Source organism: Dermacentor variabilis, chromosome 9 (genome assembly GCF_050947875.1).
Source record: "Dermacentor variabilis isolate Ectoservices chromosome 9, ASM5094787v1, whole genome shotgun sequence".
Classification (NCBI taxonomy): domain Eukaryota; kingdom Metazoa; phylum Arthropoda; class Arachnida; order Ixodida; family Ixodidae; genus Dermacentor; species Dermacentor variabilis.
In genome coordinates, this window is record NC_134576.1 from 151,616,812 (window position 1) to 151,644,138 (window position 27,327).

The following is a 27,327-nucleotide window of genomic DNA, read 5'->3' on the forward strand; positions in this document are numbered from 1 at the left end:
TCTAGTGCAAAGCATTCTTGTCAAGTGTAGCTCGATATTTCCTGCTGTAACGGTTGTTTGTCACATATGTTTGTGTGCAGTCAAGTGGTAATGAACGTCAGAGATGCGCAGACAGACATAAACTGACATTTATAGAAAATGGTAAAAGTAAAACAAAACAAGCAGTAAACACAAAGAACAGAATGAAAGTCACTAAAACAAACACATGTCTACATTAAGTCCTACAAGCAACGTTCAAGAAAGGAGTGAAAACGTTTCACAGGCTCAGTTCCAATGGTGATGACGATCAGCGGTAGAAGTGTCGTGACGATTCTAGTTGGAGGTGTGCCAAAGCACAATGACCCTCGTGGGAGGTAAGCCAAGGCACTAACTCTTGTGGGAGGCAAGCCAAGGCACAATGACGACACTGGCCATCAGATGAGGCAGGCGGCAGGCCCCGGCTGCATTACAGTGGCCAGCGCATTCGAACGGGTGTCAGGCAGGTGGCTTCCACCACCACAACTCCATGTGCCACCTTGAGCAAGTGGTGGCCTCAAAGCAAAGGCCTCAATGAAGCCTCATCCTGGATACTCCCTTACGCTGCCAGGCCTGCTCCAAACAGCGTCACCAGGTGCTGCTTCGCATCTGCACCAACAGGCAGGCGCGTCCTCAGGGCCGCCTCAGGTACCGCAGCAGGAGCTCCCAGAACAGTGAACTGGTCCTGCATCTTCCACATCACGAGCGCCTCCCCGCTCGTTCGGCACCCACCTCTTCTTTCTTTTTCCTCTTGTTGAAATTCCTTGACACTGCAAGTGCGCAAGCTGTGCCTGGCTTGCCTTCTTTTGCTTCTTCTTTCTTCGTTCTTTTCGGTACAAAATTCAAAACCCTCAAGAGTTCTCAAAAAGTCCACGTTCACATAAATTAAGCTCTTGCTCATAACTTAAGTCCTTGCACTACACCTGCCATCTGCCTGACCGTTTTTGCATAGCAGGTCTAGTTATCATATGCCTATGTAGTGCTCGAGATGCCAGTGAAACACTGTCTAAACACCTATCACTCGATGCATCCGCTCTTGGCTTCCTGAAAAAGTGTGCCAGTGTTCTTCCACAAGTGGCGATTGTTGGCGTTGGCGTTAGCACTAGACGTTTAGCAAGCTAAGTGATGATTGATACTAGATGACCTAGGTGCATGTAAGTGACGCAGGACTCTCAATGAAAGAGGCACTCGCTCTTTCCCGCTTCAGTGCACCCTGAGAGCTGCATTTCCAGCCAGAAACAGGACCATTTCCAGCCAGAATTAGTCACCTCAAGAAGCTTTTCACGCCAGCTAAGTTCGAGGAATGCAAGCGTGCTGAGGCCTCCCATCGTCATTATGTGGCTGAGATGCCTAAGGCCCGGGCCGCCCTACTGGAATGAAAATGGATCACTGAACGTGAACGCTGCAGATCGAGTAAATAAACGAGATTCAACAATTTCATGTCAAAGTAACGAGCGTACAGGTTGTTTCAGATAACTTATGTCGAGCTTTAAAGAAACCACATGTGTATCATGACAATAAAGCCAATTTAGTATTGTCGACTGTCCTCTTGAGCAATATTACTTTTGAGCTTAGGTAAGTACTTGACAAGAGTTAATTAACCAATATTCAAAGCATTGCATTAAATGCAGAGTTGTCAATACAGAACTGTAGAGCCCATTGAGAAATATTGAAATGATTTCTTTCCGTGTTCGTAGCTTTGGTGGTTTTAATTTTTCTGGGCAGCAGAGAAAGCACACGTAATTTGACAAAGTACCACATCACTAAGCATTTGCGCGCAGGGAAATTAGGGCCCTCAAACATGCTACGAATGAATGATTGAGAAAAAAGTGTGCGTGTGTACAGGAATTATCGTGTCCCACGACAGTAGCACATGCGGAAAATTCCAGAGGGATTGGGGAGAAATGGGAAGTCTTCCTTTCACGAACGGTATGCGGGAATCGCAAGCAGTGCAAGCGCCACTGGGCGTGTCATGTGAGAACCTTCCAGCATTGCCTTCTTGGTATCCATTAGAATGCACTAGATGCTCTACAGTCAGATACAACTTAAGTCTGCAGTGAAGCCCTGCTCATAAGTCATTGTTTCTCTAGGAGGCTGAAATAGGTCATACTTCAATCTTTCCCTGTTACCTAAATAATGCAGAAACCACAAAAGTAAGGTTATAATCTCGTAATTTTATGGTTTCACTTATCTATAATAGTGGAATGGTGAAAGCCTAATTTTTTATTGAACTGAAATAAAATGCTTGCAACATAAAAACTCGTCGTGCAATACACATCTTCACAAGAAGTGAAAGCCACAGTTTGTCACAGTTTTATACAAGATTAAAAATACTGTAATGTTTTACAATAAATGTTTATATCCACTGTAATGAAGAAGAAGAGCACAAGGACAAGGCCAGCCAGATCGTCTGTTTCGTGCCTGCAGTGCAACCAGTGGGCCAGCCGAATCGCCAGTGCTTAGCACGAGTGTGAGCCATTCGGGCAACCAGCTGTTCCTGCTCTGCGTCACCTGCCTTCTCGGTTACGAACAGACACAACCATCTGAACTGTTCAATACACTCCATTACAATTGGTGGAAGGTACGGGGTATTCAAAAATATCTACACCATGGAACTCCGGTGTCGGACTCTGCCTCCTGTCATGCCTGACTCTCCCCAGCCGACGTCGTTGCCACCCTCCGTTGCCTGCTCTGGCACTGTCCCGCAACGCCATCCAGCGGTTTTCAGCAGTACGGATGAGCAGGACGTCAATGACTGGTTGTCTACCTATGAACGGGTGAGCTTGCACAATCGATGGGACGATACCACCAAGTTAAATGCCGTCATCTTCTACCTTGTGGGAGTGGCTCACCTATGGTTTAAAAATCAAGAAGCCGATTTTCAGTCCTGGTCCACATTCAAGGCCAGTTTTGCTGAAGTTTTCGGTCGCCCCGCCATCCACAAGTTGCGCATCGAGCAGCGGTTATGAGAGCGAGCGCAATAACCTGGTGAAACATTCACCTGTTATATCGAAGAGGTTCTTGACCTCTGCAAACGTGTGGATGCTTCTATGCCCGAAAATGACAAATTGGAGCACATTTTGAAGGGCATCGCCGATGACATTTTTCAAATATTGCTCGCCAAGAGTCCGCGCACCATAGCAGAGTTAATAAACTTGTGCCAAAGCTACGATGAGTTGAGGAGGCAGCACGATTTGACCAGGCGCCCCTCAGTGGCTGACGAGGCCCTCTTTTCCATGAAAGTCTTCTCTGACCGCTCGCCCCTACGGTCTGGCGGGTTATTGAAGACCAAGTTGCTGAGGCTCTACCACTGCAACGTCAGCAGTACCCTGTCGCCGTGCCACTTACTTACGCATCCATTGCCGCGCAGCCTCAAGTTGCTGAGTCTCTACCAATGCAGCATCAGCAGTACGCTCTCGCCACACCACCTACTTACGCATCCAATTTAGTAAAGCAATGAAGGGGGCTAGTTGGTGAACGTTCATGGTTATATTGTGCGCAGTTTTACAAACATGATATTAAGGAAGGACAGGACGTGAACGGAAGCAGCGCTGCGTCCGTCCACGTCCTGTCCTTCCTTAATATCATGTTTGTAAAACTGAGCACAATATAACCATGTACGCATCCAATGCCGCACAGCCTCCTCATCAACAACTCGTTATGCTACATCCACGGCCGCTACCACCCGTTCATCATCCCGTTCATCGACCTGCTCCTGCGTTTGCTAATCCTTGGTGCACACAAGACAACAGGCCCATACGTTATGCCTGCGGTATTCCCGGCCATGTTGCACGACTCTGCCGCCGCCGCATGCTGCACTCTGATGGGTTTGTGCAGTCGCCTCTCTACGCCGACGTGCAACCTTTCCACGACACTCATTTTAGTCGGCAGTCGAACAGGCCACCAGCCGAGCGCGCGGTCCTTACACATCGTTCACCTTCCCCGCGTCGCCACTCGTTGTCCCCCATGCGTCGGCACCCTTCACGCAAGAGGAAAACTAAGCGCCGCAGTTCAGGAGGCAGGAACTGCGTCGCCATCGATCTGTACAAGCCCTCTATTGTCGCCTTCGAACGTTGTCGACCTTACTGTTGACGGCGTCCGTACCGTTGCGCTAATTGATACTGGAGCTGCCGTCTTTATCCTAAACGAACGCCTCTTTCGCGCTTTATGAAAAGTTACAGCGCCACTTTCTGGGTTTTCGCTTCGCACAGCAAGCGCCCAGCCAGTTCAGCCTTCAGCAGCATGTACAGCTAGAGTTGCTATTCAGGGCATTCTCTATATTGTGGAGTTTGTGGTTCTGCAGTCCTGCTCTCACGATTTGATACTTGGGTGGGACTTTTTTTCGTGAAATAATGCCGTCATCAATTGTGCACGTGCTGAAGTCGAATTATCACCTCTGTGTGGTGTGCCCCTCGGCGGTGCCACTTTTCTTCCCACTAAGCTAGTTCTTCGAGAAGACATTGCCATACCGCCGTACTCGTCTGCCGTTGTTCCCGTCTTCTGTGGCGCTGTCTCTGAAGGCGCTGTCCTCTTCACTCCTTCGGAACTCTTCATAACCTGCACATATGTTCCCCCTCCCTTTCGCCATGCTTGGCATTTCAGCCGGTTGCAGTGCCATCGTTGTCTGCAATCCGCTTTCTACAGCCCTGACGGGTCTTTGCGGCGAAGCACTTGACCATGTTCAGACTCTTGCTGACATATTTATAACCAACGTGCCGGATGCTTCGTATGCAGAGCTCACTGACTTCTGCGCACTTTCCACTTCTGCTTCGTTGTCACCTTACTTATTCACACCTTTAATTGCCGATGACCTTACTTCCGAGCAGCGCTTCCAGCTTCGTCACCTGCTTGCCCAGTTCCGTTCTTCTTTTGATGTCGCTCAGCCTACTGTGGGTCGGACGTCAACCGTCAGCCACCACATCGACACTGGCTCCAACGCGCCATTGTGGCAGCGCCTGTACCGCATGTCCGCCAAGGAGCGTCGGGTGATCAGTGAGCACGTGGACGACATGCTTCAGCATGGCATCATTCAACCTTCCAATAGCCCGTGGGCATCACCGGTGGTTCTTGTCACAAAAAAAGATGGTTCCATTCGGTTTTGTGTCGATTATTGCCGTCTTAATAGGATAACGCGAAGACGTCTACCGTCTACTGCGCATTGACGACGCTTTGGACAGCTTGCAAGGCGCCGAATTCTCCTCTTCGTTGGATTTATGCTCGGGCTACTGGCAGGTCTCAATGTCAGCAGTTGATCGCCCTAAAACTACATTCATTACTCCAGATGGTTTATACGAATTTAATGTGATGCCATTTGGCCTATGCAATGCACCTGCTACATTTGAACGAATGATGGACAATATCTTGCATGGCCTAAAATGGAGCACATGTTTATGCTACCTCAACGATATCATTGTGTTCGCCCTTGATTTCAGCACGCATCTACTTCGCCTTAGGCAAGTGTCGACGTCCTTGACTAACGCACGCCTGCAAATAAACCTGAAAAAGTGCCAGTTTGCCGCATGCAAGCTCATGATTCTAGGTCACGGTATATCACAAGACGGGAGTTGCGCCGACCCATCAAAACTTCGCGCTGTGGCAGAGCTTCCCAAACCTAAGACACTCAAAGAACTCCGCGCCTTCATCGGCCTCTGTTCTTACTTCAGACGCTTTGTTCGCAATTTTGCCTCGGTTATATCACCTCTGACACAACTCTTAAGTGGCGCCAACGACCTATCCTCCTGGTCTCCTGCATGCGACACCTCGTTCGTGACGTTATGCCGTCTCCTGACGTCTCTGCATATACTGCGACAGTACGACCCCACCGCCCCAACTGAAGTGCATACCTATGCCAGTGGTATTGGCCTTGGCGCTGCCCTTGCGCAGCGCAAGCCTGGCTACTCCGAGTACGTCGTTGCTTACGGCAGTCGTGCGCTGACCAAAGCGGAACGCAATTACAGCGTCACAGAAAAAGAATGCCTGGCCATCGTTTAGGCACTGGGAAAGTTTCGCCCTTATTTATATGGCAGGCCTTCCCATGTGGTCACTGACCATCACGCCCTTTTGTGATGTGTGGTGCGCGACATGGTGCGGTGATCAGGACGGTCAGGAGCAGACGACGCTGAGTGCACGCGCGCCGAGGTGGAAGAAGGAAAACAACGACGCCGAAGAGCATCCGGCACGAGAACGCGTGGCGCATGAAAAACAACAAAAAGAAGAAAAGCAACCAATTAGAAAAGACCACGGGGCGTAAGGCAGCCAATCCAAGAATGCCAAATCGGCCAGACCAGAAGAAAAAGCGTGGTGCGCTGGCAGAAAGAGAGGACAGGCAAGGAGACTGAGAGGAGACGCAAGGGAGACGCCAGGAGAGTCCCAGGAAGCGACGGCAGGAGGAGGTCAACCACCGGAGCGGGTGTTGAAGACGGGCCGTCGGGTTCCGGACCCGAGCCACCAGGACTTGACCCGACCGGGGCCTCCTGCCAACCTGTTCCTGTGCGTCGCCCGTCTACCTGAGCAGGCCGCCAGCTCCTCAAGGCCAGTGAGCTTCTGCGCCCGTGGGCGAGACGAGAACAGTCGGGCATCGGGCCCGAGTTCTACGCCAGCTGCCCGGCCAGAACGCCACCCCCGTCTGCCGTGCCGCCTGCTGCCCGAGGCCGGCGTTCGAGCTTCTCCGCCGGCCTCGGTTACACAAAGCCGCCGGCTACACAAAGTACTACAGGATTTTCTCCATACTTTCTTCTCTACGGTCGCGATCTTTCGCATACCATCGATACGGTTTTGCCTTATACACCAGACACGTCAAGAGTGTGCTCCCGTTTCAGTCGTCGCCCGATACGCCGAGGAATGGTGTCAATTAGCTCGAAAGTTCACCTCCGCCGACCAACAACGACAAAAAACCAATCGTGATGGCGACACTACGAATCCAAACTTCGCTCTTGGCACACTTGTCTTGTTGTCCGTGCCTTCTATCATGCCTGGACGTTCGACAAAACTTCTCTCGCAGTATGATGGACCATACCGCACTGTCGAACGCACCTCTCCGGTTAACTATGTCATAGAGCCGCTTACACTGACATCCGACAAGTGCCACTGTGGACAGGATGTTGTTCACGTTCACCTTCTGAAACAATTCTGATCCGCTCGTCTTCACATCGTAAGTCGCCAGGATGGCTACGCTTTTGCACCGGGGGTAATTGTAATGAAGAAGAAGAGCACAAGGACAAGGCCAGCCAGATCGTCTGTTCTATGCCTGCAGTGCAACCAGTGGGCCAGCCGAATCACTAGTGCTTTGCACGAGTGTGAGCCGTTCGGGCAACCAGCTGTTCCTGCTCTGCGTCACCTGCCTTCTCGGTTACGAACAGACACTACCATCTGAACTATTCAATACACTCCATTACACCACTAATTATTGTACATTGTTTACTGTAATACAAAAAAATCTGTCTGCACGACACGAATCAGGACTTAGACATACTCCAGTTTCCAACATGGACATCTCTTTTGTGGAAGTGTTTCTCCCTAAGCATGATTATGCATCTGCCGTTCCTGATTTCATAATGGTAACAGCAGCAAAATGACGGATGGGGTGATGGCTGTAAGAGGTGCCTACATACTTACGGCAGCTTCACACTGACTGCACTAAGAAATTATGTTCACGGCTTTTTCCGCCGCAATGTGATCCGAAAAGTACAGAAGATCGCTGTGAAATTAGCATCCGCAAACACGGAAGATCTACTGACCCTTCAGCCGTGGACCATCTGTCACCTCCTCCTGGACATTTGCTTCAAGAGCGAGAAACATGGAACGAACTCCTTGCTCATCGAGCGCAAGGACTTGTTGCGGCAAGAGCACAAGTATCTTTATGAGATTGCTCGGTACAGAGAAGAAGGGCATAAGATATTCTATCTTGACCAAATGTGGGTCACTGCTCAGGCACGTACCCAGGGGGGGGGGAGAGGCCCAGCCCCCAACTCCCCCGAAATTAAGCGGCATACCCCCCCCCCCCCCCCCCACTATCCGCCCAAGGCATCGCTCTTCCCACACATTCCTAAAGTGTCGACAAATCAAGCTACTCGGTGGTCAACATTTTGCTGCCTTTTACAGTGAAAGCAGTGTATGACTAACTTCCGTAGTATTTTTCAACCTCCGTTGACAGAAAAAATCATGTGGGCCGATCCTCGTGATATTGCAAAAAGGGTCCAAGATCATTGGCACATACCCCTGTGGACTCGGGAACCTACAACGCGCGCTTCGGAATTTTCGAGAACGGTCTACGTATGGGGAGTTCTTAATGCCTGCATCAGCTCCGTTGCGGGTGGGCCCGGTATTGCAATATCTTCGGGATCAACCCACGTATGGGGAGTTCTTAACGCCTGCTTCGCCTCCGCCCGGGGTCGGCCAGCTGTTGCACTATCTTTGGAATCGCCCCACATATGGGGAGTGCTTAATGCGTGCTTCACCTTTGCCGCAGTTCGGCCCGGCGTTGCAGTACCTTCAGGCCGACCTGCAGCAGAGGTCAAACACTTTGCTTTTCGTTTGAGAGCTTTGACTGTCGTCAGCTTTCGCTGCAATTCCATTTTCACAGAGTGAAATGGTTGTCAATTTTTTCACTCCTTTCGGATGGCGGTAGTTAACGGTATCTCCTGGGGTGTGGAGGCCAGTTTTCTCATCGATTCCGTGCCCTCCGCGATTAACTCAAGATGAATTATTGGTAAACATCTATTGCAGCAGGCAGGGCGTAGTTTATAGTTTTAATTATGATATTTTATTTAATATATAATGCCCAACACAATTTTTATGTCACCATGTACTCAATAATTTCGCGCATCTCTGTTGCTTCGTTAGTTCAACCTTTGTTTAGACTGATCCAGGGGCCAGGAAAGGGATTCGGTTCATAGTCGGCTGGTCTGTATGCTCGTGGAATGAGTTATGGCTGGAGAAAATGCCAGTTGCGTTTAACTTTTCCTTTTGCTTCATTATTTCCTCGAGTGACGGCTCGCCGGGACGCTGGCAGATCCTCGGAACCATGTATGCATGATGTGGGTTAGATAAGGTGAACTTCAGTGCTCAACTGAACGGAGCAGTGAGGCGAAAAAAAGAAAGAAGAAAGTCGGTCGGGTACATGTGCCGACTGACACGTGGTGATACCATCCCTGAGCTTGCGCAGATGAGTTTTGTGTCTTCTTTCTTTTTTTCGCCTCAGTGCTCCCTTCAGTTGATAGTCGGCGTTCGTGTTGTCCACTTCTCTACTCTTGTGTCCTGTCTGCACGCCTCACCTCTTTTTTTGCATAATGATGTGCGATGTTCTGTATTACTTAGTGAGACTACGCTACTGCAATAATCTCTGCAACCAGAGAGCTCCTCACCGAGGTACACGCAGTGTTCTTGCTGAGGACGTCAACTCAATGTCAGTCATATCCAGAAGGATGGAACCATTGCCCGTAAAACTGGTAGAAGGACTGCGTCAAAAATAGTTTCTTCCTCCAGTTTTCAAAAGTGCTTTATGAATGTCCATGTCATCTTGAACTAGAAAAGTGCTATAGAATGTAATTGTAAAGAATTATCTTTTTTATAAAGTGTATGGCATGATATAAAAATGGGCGAAAAATGTTTCTTTTTTCAGAAACTGTAGTGTATAATCTAAAGGCATGTGAAAGGGTACATTACTCGTACTTGTGTTACTTGTCACTGAAATGTCCCAAACATGTTTTTACTAAAAAAACTACAAAGTTCTCAGTAGTTTCTGCTGTGGGCCAATAGGTGGGGAGGTCTTAACTTGAGTATTTGTCAATGTGAATTGCTTTCTTTCATGTATACAGTAGTTGAAGACTACTGTTAAATACTGTGTTCTGTAAGAAAGCATTCCAAATGAATGTGAACTGCCATATGAGATGTATTGTCTGTAGGCTTTTTTTTTTTTTTTTTGCACTAATGCATGTAAATGAACTTTTTGATCGATCCAGGTCCCTTTCACATGTAAAAGTATTTGAAAGGGTACATTACTCGTACTCAAGTTACTTGTCTCTGAAATGTACAAAACATGCCTTTGCTCAGAACATTACAAAGTGTTTAGCAGGTTGTTCTGTTACCACACCTCTGGCATAGTAGTTTAAGCATCTGCCTCACATGCGGGAGGTGTAAGGGTTCTATCCCTAGTGCCACCAGGTAGCCATTGGTGATGCGATGGGTACAAGCTTTCCCCTGGCCTGGTGCTCAGCTTCTCTGGGCTGAAATGCTTGGAAAACAGGTCTTTAGCCCCTTTTTGTGTAAATAAAAGTAATGTGTGGAATGGGGCTCTATGGCCAAAGGTGCTTTTGCACCATAGTACTCAACATCATCAGGTGGTTCTGTTGTGAACTAGTCAGTGGTAAGGTGTGAGCAATTAGTCACACACTTTTGTAACGGTTTTCTCCTTTTGCAAAGCCACACTGTTTTCAAGCATTTCATAAAGCACAACCAAGGTTTTGGCCATATTGTAACGTAGATTGAGGACGGAGTCTTACAGAATAAATGCCTCTGTTTAATGGCGGGCCAGGAGAAGAAGATGCAGCTCACGCACTTCATCATCTTTCATGGCGCCAGTTGCAGTAACATCATGTGTGAGCTTAATATCAGGCAATGTTTGGCTAGTGCATGTATCAGACATGCGCCTAAGACATTTGAAATGAATTCTCCACCATTTAATGTTCATGGTTACTGACACCACTTGCTTGCTCTGTACTACAAGAGTGCATAACACATTTGACCTGCACAATTAAAATGATCACACAAGTATTAGGATGGTTTTGCTCAAGGCAGTACAAAGACAATTTAGGCATAAAATAATTGCACAGCGCCCTCAAATCGTCAAACACAGCTCATGACTTCTTAGTGACATTGGATAAGTGGCAAAAGCGACACGTTGGTAATGAGGGACGGCTCAGTAGAGGGCTCTGGAATAATGACTACCACCTGCAGTTCTCCGACATGCATTGACGTCACACAGTAACAGGCGCCTTGCATTTTGCCTCTACCAAAACACAGCCACTGCAGCTGGGATTAAACTCATCCTCAGCAGCCGAGTAAGCCTGCAACGACAGTGCTCACCGTTGCAGAACACCCAGAAATCATGAGCTGAAAATTATGTGCCTTTGGATAATGCTTGACAATTGCGCTATCTCAAAAGGACGCCCACAATGCCAGTGGCCAGTTCGCAAAGCATGCCGGCAAGCCAACAGCAGTTCTTCAGTGGTCCTGCCCAACCATGAAAAATTACAATAAAATGTACATTGACTTTAACAGTACGAATTTTACGATGCGATGAACGCACGGGTACAATTGAATTCAGGTTGAATTCTCGAGCAATAGCACGTCTCGCTAAAAAAAGATTTCCAAATGGCTGATATAACACACACAATCAATATAAAGAGACCTGGCTTTAGGGTGGAAAGTAAGGAACTGCAAGGACGTAGAAAATAATGTCTTCCTTCGGTGCAACTATTTATAGTCAAGAAGGGTTCTAGCTGGGATTATTGGTGCATATTAACTTTTGGGTGAACTGCGCGAGGACATGACAAGACGAGAAACAAAATCAAGCGCGAACTTGACAATATGCATTGTCAAGTCTCACTTCAGTTGGTAGTGAAGTCTCATGAGTAAAACAAACTCTGCAGTAAAATGAACTGTACCGCAGACTTTTGAAGAGTGAAATGCTCATACTCCATACACTTTGTTCATGTCTTTTGCACACCTGATCGCTTACAGCGATGAAGACTTCAAGAACAGCAGACGCTCTGGAGCTATTAAGTACGACGCCAATTTTAAAAGGTCGCACAATGACAATTTTGTTTGCTTCTGTGACTGGTTGGCGGAGTAACACAGCCCCGGGCGGTCTGTGTGCCTTTGTTGCCAACTGCTGTATTTTGTCAAGTTGTATCCTACTATAGTGCCCAGCAAGCGGCAAGTGTGGAAGGCTGTGCCTCCACTCCCATTTTGGCAGTCATTTTGGCAGACAGGTGATCATCCCCCCCCCCGCCGTCTGCCATGGCCGGGTGTGTTCAGAAAGGAACTAAGGGGGTCCCGGCTATTTTTTGTTTTCAGTGAAAACTTTATATCTTTGGTACTGCTATAAATGATTGATTAATTGATTGATTGATTGATTGATTGATTGATTGATTGATTGATTGATTGATTGATATTGGAATTGGCATGGCAAGCTGGGCAGTATGGGAACACTGGCATGACGAGCGGCATCGGAGCCAGCTGTAGAAGAGGACAACAAACATGTGAGCAGTGGCACGAGAGCGAGGGGCAGTATGGAAACACTGGCATGATGAGCGGCATTGGAGCCAGCTGTAGAAGAAGACAACAAACGTGTGAGCAGTGACATGAGTGCGAAGGAGAGTATCGAAACACTGGCATGACGAGCGGCATCGGAGCCAGCTGTAGAAGACAACAAATGTGGGAACAGTGCCATGAGTGCGAGGGGCAGTATGGGAACACTGACATGATGAGCGGCATCGGAGCCAGCTGTAGAAGAAATAAAACGTGGGAGCAGTGGCATGAGTACGAAGGACAGTATCGGAACACTGGCATGACGAGCGGCATTGGAGCCAGCTGTAGAAGAGGATGACAAATGTGCAAGCTGTGGCACGAGTGCAAGGGACAGTATGGAAACATTGGCATGACGAGCGGCATCAGAGCCAAGTGCAGAAGAAGACAACAAACGTGGGAGCAGTGGCATGAGTGCGAGGGACAGTATCGGAGCACTGGCATGTCGAGCGGCATTGGAGCCAGCTGTAGAAGAGAATGACAAATGTGCGAGCAGTGGCACGAGTGCAAGGGACAGTATGGAAACATTGGCATGACGAGCGGCATCAGAGCCAAGTGCAGAAGAAGACAACAAATGTGGGAGCAGTGGCATGAGTGCAAGGGACAGTATTGGAACACTGGCATGATGAGCGGCATCGGAGCCAGCTGTAGAAGAGGATGACAAATGTGCGAGCAGTGGCATGAGTGCAAGGGACAGTATGGAAACACTGGCATGACGAGCGGCATTGGAGCCAGCTGTAGAAGAAGACAACAAACGTGTGAGCAGTGACATGAGTGCGAAGGAGAGTATCGAAACACTGGCATGACGAGCGGCATCGGAGCCAGCTGTAGAAGACAACAAATGTGGGAACAGTGCCATGAGTGCGAGGGGCAGTATGGGAACACTGACATGATGAGCGGCATCGGAGCCAGCTGTAGAAGAAATAAAACGTGGGAGCAGTGGCATGAGTGCGAAGGACAGTATCGGAACACTGGCATGACGAGCGGCATTGGAGCCAGCTGTAGAAGAGGATGACAAATGTGCAAGCTGTGGCACGAGTGCAAGGGACAGTATGGAAACATTGGCATGACGAGCGGCATCAGAGCCAAGTGCAGAAGAAGACAACAAACGTGGGAGCAGTGGCATGAGTGCGAGGGACAGTATCGGAGCACTGGCATGTCGAGCGGCATCGGAGCCAGCTGTAGAAGAGGATGACAAATGTGCGAGCAGTGGCACGAGTGCAAGGGACAGTATGGAAACATTGGCATGACGAGCAGCATCAGAGCCAAGTGCAGAAGAAGACAACAAACGTGGGAGCAGTGGCATGAGTGCAAGGGACAGTATTGGAACACTGGCATGATGAGCGGCATCGGAGCCAGCTGTAGAAGAGGATGACAAATGTGCGAGCAGTGGCATGAGTGCAAGGGACAGTATGGAAACATTGGCATGACGAGCAGCATCAGAGCCAAGTGCAGAAGAAGACAACAAACGTGGGAGCAGTGGCATGAGTGCAAGGGACAGTATTGGAACACTGGCATGTCGAGCGGCATCGGAGCCAGCTGTAGAAGAGGATGACAAATGTGCGAGCAGTGGCACGAGTGCAAGGGACAGTATGGAAACATTGGCATGACGAGCAGCATCAGAGCCAAGTGCAGAAGAAGACAACAAACGTGGGAGCAGTGGCATGAGTGCGAGGGACAGTATCGGAGCACTGGCATGTCGAGCGGCATTGGAGCCAGCTGTAGAAGAGAATGACAAATGTGCGAGCAGTGGCACGAGTGCAAGGGACAGTATGGAAACATTGGCATGACGAGCAGCATCAGAGCCAAGTGCAGAAGAAGACAACAAATGTGGGAGCAGTGGCATGAGTGCAAGGGACAGTATTGGAACACTGGCATGATGAGCGGCATCGGAGCCAGCTGTAGAAGAGGATGACAAATGTGCGAGCAGTGGCATGAGTGCAAGGGACAGTATGGAAACACTGGCATGACGAGCGGCATTGGAGCCAGCTGTAGAAGAAGACAACAAACGTGTGAGCAGTGACATGAGTGCGAAGGAGAGTATCGAAACACTGGCATGACGAGCGGCATCGGAGCCAGCTGTAGAAGACAACAAATGTGGGAACAGTGCCATGAGTGCGAGGGGCAGTATGGGAACACTGACATGATGAGCGGCATCGGAGCCAGCTGTAGAAGAAATAAAACGTGGGAGCAGTGGCATGAGTGCGAAGGACAGTATCGGAACACTGGCATGACGAGCGGCATTGGAGCCAGCTGTAGAAGAGGATGACAAATGTGCAAGCTGTGGCACGAGTGCAAGGGACAGTATGGAAACATTGGCATGACGAGCGGCATCAGAGCCAAGTGCAGAAGAAGACAACAAACGTGGGAGCAGTGGCATGAGTGCGAGGGACAGTATCGGAGCACTGGCATGTCGAGCGGCATTGGAGCCAGCTGTAGAAGAGGATGACAAATGTGCGAGCAGTGGCACGAGTGCAAGGGACAGTATGGAAACATTGGCATGACGAGCAGCATCAGAGCCAAGTGCAGAAGAAGACAACAAACGTGGGAGCAGTGGCATGAGTGCGAGGGACAGTATCGGAGCACTGGCATGTCGAGCGGCATCGGAGCCAGCTGTAGAAGAGGATGACAAATGTGCGAGCAGTGGCACGAGTGCAAGGGACAGTATGGAAACATTGGCATGACGAGCAGCATCAGAGCCAAGTGCAGAAGAAGACAACAAACGTGGGAGCAGTGGCATGAGTGCAAGGGACAGTATTGGAACACTGGCATGATGAGCGGCATCGGAGCCAGCTGTAGAAGAGGATGACAAATGTGCGAGCAGTGGCATGAGTGCAAGGGACAGTATGGAAACATTGGCATGACGAGCAGCATCAGAGCCAAGTGCAGAAGAAGACAACAAACGTGGGAGCAGTGGCATGAGTGCGAGGGACAGTATCGGAGCACTGGCATGTCGAGCGGCATTGGAGCCAGCTGTAGAAGAGGATGACAAATGTGCGAGCAGTGGCACGAGTGCAAGGGACAGTATGGAAACATTGGCATGACGAGCAGCATCAGAGCCAAGTGCAGAAGAAGACAACAAACGTGGGAGCAGTGGCATGAGTGCAAGGGACAGTATTGGAACACTGGCATGATGAGCGGCATCGGAGCCAGCTGTAGAAGAGGATGACAAATGTGCGAGCAGTGGCATGAGTGCAAGGGACAGTATGGAAACATTGGCATGACGAGCAGCATCAGAGCCAAGTGCAGAAGAAGACAACAAATGTGGGAGCAATGGCATGAGTGCAAGGGACAGTATTGGAACACTGGCATGATGAGCGGCATCGGAGCCAGCTGTAGAAGAGGATGACAAATGTGCGAGCAGTGGCATGAGTGCAAGGGACAGTATGGAAACATTGGCATGACGAGCAGCATCAGAGCCAAGTGCAGAAGAAGACAACAAACGTGGGAGCAGTGGCATGAGTGCAAGGGACAGTATTGGAACACTGGCATGATGAGCGGCATCGGAGCCAGCTGTAGAAGAAATCAAACGTGGGAGCAGTGGCATGAGTGCGAAGAACAGTATCGAAACACTGGCATGACGAGCGGCATTGGAGCCAGCTGTAGAAGAGGATGACAAATGTGCGAGCTGTGGCACGAGTGCAAGGGACAGTATGGAAACATTGGCATGACGAGCGGCATCAGAGCCAAGTGCAGAAGAAGACAACAAACGTGGGAGCAGTGGCATGAGTGCGAGGGACAGTATCGGAACACTGGCATGTCGAGCGGCATTGGAGCCAGCTGTAGAAGAGAATGACAAATGTACGAGCAGTGGCATGAGTGCAAGGGACAGTATGGAAACATTGGCATGACGAGCAGCATCAGAGCCAAGTGCAGAAGAAGACAACAAACGTGGGAGCAGTGGCATGAGTGCAAGGGACAGTATTGGAACACTGGCATGATGAGCGGCATCGGAGCCAGCTGTAGAAGAAATCAAACGTGGGAGCAGTGGCATGAGTGCGAAGAACAGTATCGAAACACTGGCATGACGAGCGGCATTGGAGCCAGCTGTAGAAGAGGATGACAAATGTGCGAGCTGTGGCACGAGTGCAAGGGACAGTATGGAAACATTGGCATGACGAGCGGCATCAGAGCCAAGTGCAGAAGAAGACAACAAACGTGGGAGCAGTGGCATGAGTGCGAGGGACAGTATCGGAGCACTGGCATGTCGAGCGGCATTGGAGCCAGCTGTAGAAGAGAATGACAAATGTACGAGCAGTGGCATGAGTGCAAGGGACAGTATGGAAACATTGGCATGACGAGCAGCATCAGAGCCAAGTGCAGAAGAAGACAACAAACGTGGGAGCAGTGGCATGAGTGCAAGGGACAGTATTGGAACACTGGCATGATGAGCGGCATCGGAGCCAGCTGTAGAAAAGGACGACAAACGTGCGAGCAGTGGCACGAGAGCGAGGGGCAGCATGGGAACACTGGCATGATGAGCGGCATCGGAGCCAGCTGTAGAAGAAGACGACAAACGTGCGAGCTGTGGCACGAGCGCAGTTACGCTGAGGGATGGCGACGCTCAATCCAGCAACAGCCGCCTAAGAGCTCTACATTAAAATATTTGGCATCCCCTTTTGTAGCTATTTTTATCTGAACTCGCCCAGATGGTATTACTGCACTTTGCCACTTGCGCATCGGTCATATAAACAAGGAGCATTTCAGATAGCAGCTGTGGTTAGGGAGAAGTGCCAGCAGTTTTCCTAGACCAGCCTTTACAGCTGGCTGCGCACTCTCTCACATGCTTGCTACTTCAGCGTATACCGTGGGAAAAATATGGACGTATATAGGAGCCCTGAAAACTCAAGCTCAACTTATTTTGTGGCGCAAAAGAGGCAAAAAGGACACAACATCAGCAATTTTTCTTTACTACTACAACAATGAGCTTAGAATACAATATGAATGTAATTTCGATTTTGTTATTAGAACTACACAGCCGATAGGGATGACTATACAGGGTCACAGTACTTGTCCGTGTTCCTTACTATGAATACGCGCATACACGAATACTCTTGAATATGCGCAGTCCATTTATTTCGTCACAGTATGAACCAACTCGCCCAACAAGTTTTATATAGGGTTATAAAGGTAGGCTCAATTTTTCCATTTAATATAAGATATTGCGACATGCTTTTGCACTATTAGATTTCTCCGTACTTTGAAGGTACCCTAAAATTTTAGGGGAATTTTTAATGCAATATTGGCATTTTCGAGTTGTTATGAAATAAATATATGTAGCTGCAAATATTCTGCGGAAACTTACAAGAAACTATTTCAAGTTTTATCAGAAAATGTTTAAGCTTCATGACACTAGCTAAAGTGGCCCCACATAGCCACTGATCTCGGGGTCAGTGAACGGCACTTTCTCAAAAAGCGGTTTGGCAATTTTTTACAAAAATACTGTGGGCAACGTAAGTCTATAAGCTTCCTTGGGCCAGTAGTTCTGATAGCTTAAATTTACCCCAATAAATGTTTGATGATGTACAATGTTTTAGTTTTGGAACAATAGGTCTTCAAACTTATAAAATCTCCAAGTCACAAAAATGCTATTCTCCACCTTTACTGCACCCCCATATCCCTACATTTGTCTGTGGCTAAACGGGTAGAGCATCAGGCCGCTGTGCTGAATGTTATCGCCACCAGACACTTGCTTTTTCTTTAAAGAAGAAGCCCAAAACAAGACGAGACAGGAATGTACCGAAAAATACCTGGTATGAGGAAAAAAAAAAACAACTCTAACTAATCAATACGAAGCCTCGTTTGTATGGGCAAGGAATGTGATCTTGTTTGAGGATAGTGGTGCTCAGATATGTTTTGTGTGCTCCACACACAGCGGCTGCTTTTTGTCTATGTTATGAACATCGTTACTTAGATAACACTCGTTGAAGCTTGTCTTGTACGCGCACATCTTTGTTTGTCCATTTTTGGCGATAAACCATGTTCCATGCCACTAGAAACGCTTTCCCGTTTCTTTGAGTAGGTTCTCATTCTAATGACTAAACCCATCGTTGCAAGTCACGGAAGCACTGCCCCACAATTCTTGCAGAAAAAATGTTTTTAAAAATTTGGACTATTTGATTTTTGAACTAAATTACGCGGCAGTAGAGGCTGGCGAATGCTACACAAATAGTGAAAGTAATCATAAAAGAGGTATGGAGGTATCATGTGGTATAGGCCTCAGTAGCACAAACAGCATGGCCCCAGAGTTTCTTTGTCGCTTTGAATGCCCTTAGGGATGTTTGACACTTCTTCTGGCGGCCTCAGTTCGATGAGTTTTTTGCCATCAGTGCAGCATTTTTCATGAGGAATCCACATCATGTTGCCGTAAAATACCGTTAAACTAGGTGCCGCTCGCAACTCAGAAAATTTGAGTACATTGTGCAGAAATTCTTGTGTAGAAACTCCACATTGAAACTGAAACTTTTTATGGTTTCTCTAGCCCTGAATGTAATCGAGAATGATGGCTGAGGGTGCGTTTGGGAGCCTAGACAAAATTTATAGAAGCATTCCTATGAGGTGGTGTGTTTGTGCGCGTAAATTGGCATTACAGTCATCAGAAGGCGCGAGCGATGAAGAGCGAAAAGTGCGAGAATTGTTCATGCGTACTATGCTTGATGATACGGTTGGTGCAATGGTCGAAGGGATAATTTTAAACGTCTAACCGGTGTTAATCAGAAAAATTTTTTTTAGAAAGCGGTTCAGGCGAGGGACAAGCTGTCACCCATTATCCATGTGCAAGGTCATGATGGAAGCCAACTCGGGGTCGCGAGCATCGGCATTGCTGTTTGTGATCCAGGCGGGGTCAAACGCCAGCTCAGCCACCAAGTCTTCCTGGCCTCCGGCTGCTTCCCTGTAAAATGCAACAAAGGCACGTGAACTAAAGATCATTAGCTGTGTCATTTAGCAGCAAGCTGTCATAATTTGACAACAAACACAACAGCATCATCCTAATGCTGACTGGATGAAAGGTTATTAGACAGATATGACAGACCTGTGTCCCATTCTGTTGATGTTGACATAGTTTCAGTGCCATGTCTTGTGTCCATGCTACTTAGGAGGAAGATTTAGCTCGGTGCTAATTTTGATTTTCCAGTTCGAGTACATGTGACACACAGAAATGCTCTCATGAGACAACCAGTGGAACAATTTGACTGAAATTTTTTGTAAGAGAGAAAGTAAAATTCTAGCAACTGCAGAAAGCCAAATTTTCATTTTGACCTAGGACCTTTGACAAAATTTGCAGAAATTTGCTATGTTAAAAAAAGAAAGGAGCAGACATCAGTAATTCCTTCAGCTTTGAACTTATTTACTGCTTCTCCCACTGTTAAGATCACCATTACCTTGCCTGCTTTATCCTCATTTGCAGCACTCATTTAATGTGCTTAACCACCACCAGGAACCGAACAAAAAGCCAGTGGCCGGCTGGTTGTGGTGAAAATGTATTAATTTGAAGTAGCTATCTGGAAAAGTTTACTGTATGTTTAATATTTAAATTATAATTATAAATTAATGATATTAAAGACAGAAAACTGTGGATATAAGCAAACAAGTTGACTCTGTCTTCATTGCAGTGTACACAGCTTCCTTTCACTATGGCAAGTAATGCATCTTGCGAAGTTCCAAATACATAATTGGGCAGAGAAAAATTACCTCTCAGATTTTTCACGTCTAAATAGGCTATATTTATTTTGTTGAAATCTACAGCTTTACGTAACCTTTTGTTTGCAGCTATATTGTCAAAGGCTATATAGCAGCAATCTTCTTTTTTTTTTTGTGCCGAGGTACTTCCAACATTTTACTGTTTGAAAATATTTGCAGACAATCTTGCTGCATCATCATATATTTCAGTTTCTTTTGTGTGTTATTATTGCGAGGTTGCGTTGTGGTCAGGGTAGTAAATTTGGAAAAATTGTGAAAATAGTCATATTACCTGTTTATATCATTCGGTAGGACAACGTCCAAGCAACTACTTACTTGACATAATGGCAGCCTGGCATTTGACATGACCTTTAGGTATAATGTTTCCTTATACCAATTCTCAAATCCAGTGTTTGTGTAAATCAATGTTTAGGCTGCCGGAGATGAAGTTGCTGTGTGAAAGGCTTTTTGCTTTCCAGGTTTCAAGGTTCGATTTGAAGGCCCCACCATTAATCAACTATGGGGTGAAATCTACTACAACTGATGTCACAAGCAAAGTGGCGCTGTGCCACCTAAGAGATTTCAGCAATTTACTCCCCTCTGTGCATTTGCGGTACTGCTACAACCGGCACTTGGGTTTTATTGCTGCAACGTTGCCTGCATTCACGTCGTTGGTGCTTTCGATGTTGTTTTACACCAACTGCATGGATATCAGCATGTCCTGTAATACTGTGGGCATGTGCCATTTTTGAGGTTGACCATCATCATTACCATCTATGCCTCTTTTGTGCTGCCGACGCTATTTTGTGGAGCATGACAGCGAAGAATTGCACGTCACCCACCTTGGTTGCTAAGTGGCAACGGTGTTGGGCTGCTAACCACGAGGTTGCGACATTGAATCCTGGCCACAGTGGCTGCATTTCAGTGGGGGGTGAAATGCAAAAACTTAGATTTAGGTGCATATCAAAGAACCCCAGGGGTCCAAATTTTCGGAGCCCCCAATACACGTGCCCCATAATCAGATTGTGGTTTTGGCATATAAAACCCCATAATTTTTTTCAAAGAATTACACGCCAACATGCCACGATCTTGCCAAGAATAATGCTATCCACGTACAGTAATGTTGGTTCTAGCTTCTAAAATACATGCACAGTCTCCAACGCACTGAGATTACGTGTGAAGCGTGATACCTTGCAGGAATTTCCCAGTGCTGTTGTTGCATGATAGCCAATGGTTAGCACGTCCACCTCCAAAATGCCTATGGCTTCAGTCACACAGGTTTGATTCCCAGTGGTTGTGGATAAGCTTTGTTCTTCATCGCCTTGTGGTGATGGTGACACTGGAGATGTTTAGGTGGCCTGATGATGACAAAGATTGTCATTAGATGCCTTCTGTGGCGACATCTCCTTTTATTTTATTTTTTTTATTTTACCTTGCACTTCTCGTTTTCAAAAAGGGATCTCCTTCAGCTACCTCCTGCCAACTGATTCTTGGCCTATCCCCCTTGATGGGTGCGAGCCATGACAGGGGTTCATCATCATCATCATCATCATAATCATGAGTAATGAACTGATTAGACCAGGGAAACCCAATGTCGAGCACTTGACTGCCGTTGCAGTGTAATAAAAGTGTGAAGTTTGCATATCCATAAATCTGAAGCAATAACAGATATTGTAGTTCTGTAAATTGCATGTCTTATAGTATCTATAATGGACAAATATACATTAATTTGAAGCTTACGTGGCATTGAACAATGTTTTCGAGAATATCACAGACGTCCTACTCATAAATTGATATATTAGTGCAACAGCAATTATATAGACACTCCAGGTGAATTTCTACCATTGGCATCACTGCGATGTTCTGTATGATGTGTGATAAGATCCTATTGTGGCCCGCACGCAGCCTTCGTGCGCACATGGGGGGAGGAAGGGAGATTGGCAGGTGAGCCTCAGGTGTCTGCTCCTCTAGCCCAGCCGTGCACTGTCCTATCGTGGAGGTAATCTCTGGCAGGGGCAAAGCCTGGGCAAGCCAGGCTGGCTAGTGATTGTAGTATGTGCGCTGTCATAGCATGCGCCTACTGCTGGAGGTCCCGTAATCTCAAGATTCAATGACGCATTGAAGGGAGAGGCAGCAGAAATGTTTGCTCCTCTCGGCTTGCGCTCTTCATCACGCCAGCATTGCGACATGTATTCGTAGTCATAAAATGAGATAGGTTCATGTTTGCCTGTGCACGTGACACCATGATTCTAATTAAATTAGTGAATGCATGTTTACTGCAATTATATGGCAACTAAAACTAAAAATGTCACTTTGAGAGTTGTGTAATACTTTGCTATGGCTATGAAGTTTCGTCTTTTGGTCTTCTTTTTTGATTATACAGAACATCTAAATGTCCTCTGTGGAAGCTTTCACAGTTCTGGAGCTGGATTATTCAGAATTGGATGTTGCTTGCACGAGATATCGAAGTGTATAATCAAACAATAAAAATATTAAAATATTAACGAAACACCTCACGGAACATTCAAATTTACAAATTGCAGCTGGTGATTTCACAAGGTATACCCATTTAGAACGAATTTCACATCCATGTTCACAAGTGAGGATAGCTCAAATGTACCCTTCGTACCTGATTTTGATTACGATTACATGGCATCGATAAACATCACAGTCGTGGGCATTGCTTCGCTAATAATCAACCTTAAAGTGTCATCTTCTTGTGGCATTGATGGAATAAATTCCAAGATATTAAAAAATGCCACTTCTGTTTCAAGCGTCATCCTGGTTCATATATTCAGGCAGTCCTTAATGTCTGGTATGCTTCTTTCCAACTGGAAGATAGCAAAAGTTATATCGATTTGCAAAAATGGAGGTAAAAACTTGAGTGAAAATTGCGGGCCCTTCATTTGCTTACCTGCATATGCTGCAATATGCTCGAACATGTCATCGCTTCACATATTTATAACCATCTCGAATCGATCAGTTTATTTTTTCACAATAAACATGGTTTCAGAAAAGACTTTTTGTGCGAGGCACAGTTACCCAAATTTACAACAAATATCCACCTTAACATGAATCACTACTTACAGACTGACTGCTTATTCCTTGACTTTTCCGAAGTGTTTGGTTGTATTGCACACTGCCGCTTCATATTGAAATTATCTGCGTTAAAATTAGACTTCTGTACATTGTCATGGCTATGTAACACTCTGTCTAATCGAGAGCAATTTACCTTTGTTAATGACTTCAATTCCCCCAAATCTAATGTTACTTCTGGTATGCCACAAGGAAGTGCCCTTGGGCCTCTGTTGTTTCTAATCTACATAAATGATCTTCCTAACAACATATCGTCTTGCGTATGAGTATTCACCGATACTCGCATAATCTACCATCCAGTAACAAATAGTGATGATCATACACTGCTCCAACGAGACCTAGAGATAGTAAACCAGTGGTCTACTACATGGCTCACGACACTAAATGTGTCAAAATGTAAAACAATGTCTTTCACCCGTAAATCTGTTAATTCGCAGCTTATCTAGCACATGAACAATAGTATTACCCTATTTACTCAAACCTAATGTGCACCTTTTTTCCGATAAAATGGGTCCAAAAATTGCATGCGCGTTAGCATTGAGTTCGACCCTAAATTCGTGTTACCATATCGCCATCAGCATTCGAAAAATGGCTGCCTCGTACACGCTTCTAGCCTAGCTGCTGTCGCTTCCTCCATCTGCATACCTCCATGTGGTACGTGTAACCAGGAGCTGGTGTAACCATAGAGTTTCTCACTATATTACCTATAGGGAAATCTGGCACTGCTGCGCTGTGGTATGCGTGGGAGTGCCAGTATATTGTGACTTCAAATTGGCATCATTCTCTGAGAGCCAGGCAAGCACCGTTCCATCTGTCACAATGATTCATTTTCTACTAAAACTGCATGTAAAAAGCTGTTTTAGCTTTATTATTACACAAAAACATGTTTTGTTTAACTATGAGACCTTGCTATTGCATATACAATTATATAATACGTAAAAAGTATCAGCGGGCTGCTAAAGTTGGAGGACAGACGACAAGATTCGCGCTCGCTTTAAAACAGTTTGTCGTCTGTTCTTGCTTTTCTTTGCTTGGTCATGCATTGTAGGTGAGTAAAGATGTAAGATGCGTGAATGAAAACATTTTATGAAGATTTTACTTTAAGAATGCGTTATTTGTGTAGCCATATCCACATTTTAGATGAAGTCTCTTACAACACCAGCCAACGCAAGCCTCGCGGACACATATACCGTCATTCCCATGTAACCATAGAGTTTCAAACTATAACACCTAGAGGGAAATCTGGTGCCACCGTCTATGGGAGTCTCCTAAGGGGTGCTGTGCCGTCATGGGAATGACAGTATATGTGTCTGCGAGGCTTGCGTTGGCTGGTGTTGTAAGAGGCTTCGTCTAAAACGTGGATATGGCTACAGAAATAATGCGTTCTGAAAGTAAAATCTTCATAAAATGTTTTCATTCACACATATTACATCTCCTAGTGATGTTTACTCACCTACAACAGATAACCAAGTGAAGAAAAGCAAGAACAGATGAGAAACTGTTCCAATGCGAGCACAAATCTTGTCTTCTGTCCTCCAACTTTAGCGGCCCGCTGATACTTTTTACGTTTCATATAATTGTACATGCAATAACAAGTTCTCAACGAGATGTTCATTTGAGAGATCACCAGCCGTTCGTGAGCAGGCGCGAGTAAGAGCAGGCGTGAGAGAGAAAATTTTGGGGCTTTTGCTCCTTGAATACATGACTCTGCCTAGGCACTACAGAGGAGGTTTCTTGTAGGCGTTTGTCTCTAGGCATGCAGGCATTGCGGAGTGGGGTCGAGTTTGCTAACGCTCGGATGCTGGCTGCCGGCACGGTACAATAGGTGAAGCAGCAAGCACTGACACTCGATTTGGCAACTGCTAGGCCTCTACTACGGCCCCTACTGCTCCCCCGGAAAAAGCAGTGTTTTTTTTAGGTAGAGCACCATAAGAAGCAACAGAGGGTTAATCCGGCATGACAGCTGACTTAGCACCAGCACCGCAGGCGTGAGAAAGTCTGTCCGACGTACCTTCAGAGGCAAAGTTCTGACTGGTGTTGTAGAAGTTGCAGGGCGCGGTAGTACTGAACTTAGCGTCACAAGTTGGTGTCTGGACGTAACAATATTTATTCAACCGTGTTTTTTACTAATTGCAACAACGTGTCATTATTTTGGATTAGTGGCGCCTCCTGGACACCAAAGTGGCAACAAGGACACCAAAGCTAGAACCGCGTGTGCCACGGGTGTGGCTGTCCGCGACAGCAGACAGCCAATTTTTTATGCGAACACCCCCTGTCACGCCTCGGCCTCCGCAGCATCTACCCACGGGCCGCCCTGCTTCGCAGCTTTGATCCCCCTGCCATCCCTTGGGTGCCCCGGAGATCCTGCGCTGCCTGCTCAGGTGCTCTCCTGAGGCCTCCGTTCGCCAGCTACATGTGTCCTCCTGGAGCAGCGTGTGCAAAAAATGCAATCTATCGTCGCGGCGAAAAAACCAACCCACGACTTATACAACAGCAGTCAGAACCTTGCCCCTTCAGACACAGCAATCACCAAATGGGGCGTCCGTGCCCACTGCCTCATCGCGCGGGCAGCCAGCGTCGGAAAACAAGCTCGACTGCACTCAGCCATGGAGTTTCTAAATAAATACTAATATGAAACTCTATGGGCACCCTGCAATGAAGTTTGCCTGTACATGTCGCGCCACCTAGCAGCAGCAGTGAGCACCCGCGGGTAGGCCCTCACCGTCATTTCACCATTGTCCATGGTGCGCTCAGGCCCGCCTGAAAGCCTGCTTTCCAATTTTCTAATGAATTCATTGCGGCCTCTTGGCAGCTCCTTCGTGAGAAGTGTGAACAAAAAGAACAAGTGCAGATACTTCTGCGTTAAGGATTGTCACAACCGTGAAAGGGATGTCGGTATCAAATTATACCGCTTCCCTTCAAAACCGGGAGAAGCAACCCGGCGGCTGAAGTGGATCGTCGCGGTTCGTGTCGGTCTTGCGAATTTCTGTTAAACGAAAAGACGTAAATGCAAAAACAAGAAAAAAAAAAACAGTGGTATCCGTAAAAACACACAGTGCATAAACTGATTCCCTGCTCTTGTAGATTAGCTTAGGTAGTTGTTTAGCTCGTCTTACTCCAAAACAAACGCACAGTGGTTCATCATCATCATCATCAGCCTAGTTACGCCCACTGCAGGGCAAAGGCCTCTCCCATACTTCTCCAACTACCCAGGTCATGTGCTGATTGTGGCAACGTTGTCCCTGCAAACTTTTTAATCTCATCCACCCACCTAACTTTCTGCCGCCCCCTGCTACGCTTCCGTTCTTTTGGAATCCAGTCCGTAACCCTTAATGACCATCGGTTATCTTCCCTCCTCATTACATGTCCGGCCCATGCCCATTTCTTTTTCTTGACTTCAACTAAGATGTCATTTACCCGCGTTTGTTCCCTCACCCAATCTGCTCTTTTCTTATCCCTTAATGTTACACCCATCATTCTTCTTTCCATAGCTCCTTGCGTCGTCCTCAATTTCAGCAGAACCCTTTTCGTAAGCCTCCAGGTTTCTGCCTCATACGTGAGTACTGGTAACACACAGCTGTTATACACTTTCCTCTTGAGTGATAGTGGCAACCTGCTGTTCATGATCTGAGAATGCCTGCCAAACGCACCCCAGCCCATTCTTATTCTTCTGGTTATTTCAGTCTCATGATCCGGATCCGTGATCACTACCTGCCCTAAGTAGATGTATTCCCTTACCACTTCCAGTGCCTCGCTACCTATTGTAAACTGCTGTTCTCTTCCGAGACTGTTAAACATTACTTTAGTTTTCTGCAGATTAATTTTCAGACCCACTCTTCTGCTTTGCCTCTCCAGGTCAGTGAGCATGCATTGCAATTGGTCTCCTGAGTTACTAAGCAAGGCAATATCATCAGCGAATCACAAGTTGCTAAGGTATTCTCCATTAACTTTTATCCCCAATTCTTCCCACTCCAGGTCTCTGAATACCTCCTGTAAACATGCTGTGAATAGCATTGGAGAGATTGTATCTCCCTGCCTGACGCCTTTCTTTATTGGGATTTTGTTGCTTTCTTTGTGGAGGACTACGGTGGCTGTGGAGCCGCTATAGATATCTTACAGTTTTACATATGGCTCATCTACACCCTGATTCCGTGATGCCTTCATGACTGCTGAGGTGTCGACTGAATCAAACGCATTTTCACAATCAATGAAGGCTATATATAAGGGTTG

The 27,327-nt window shown here is 47.0% G+C and overlaps 1 protein-coding gene across 1 annotated transcript in view; it reads right to left on the minus strand.

Moving 5' to 3' along the window:
* The window catches only part of LOC142557841 (uncharacterized), a 108,395-nt gene that overhangs the window by 30,151 nt on the left and 50,917 nt on the right, over positions 1–27,327 (minus strand). The window contains exon 3 of the mRNA XM_075670042.1: positions 19,085–19,213. Within this exon, the coding sequence (XP_075526157.1) occupies positions 19,085–19,213 (129 nt within the window). The remainder of the gene's footprint in view (positions 1–19,084; positions 19,214–27,327) is intronic.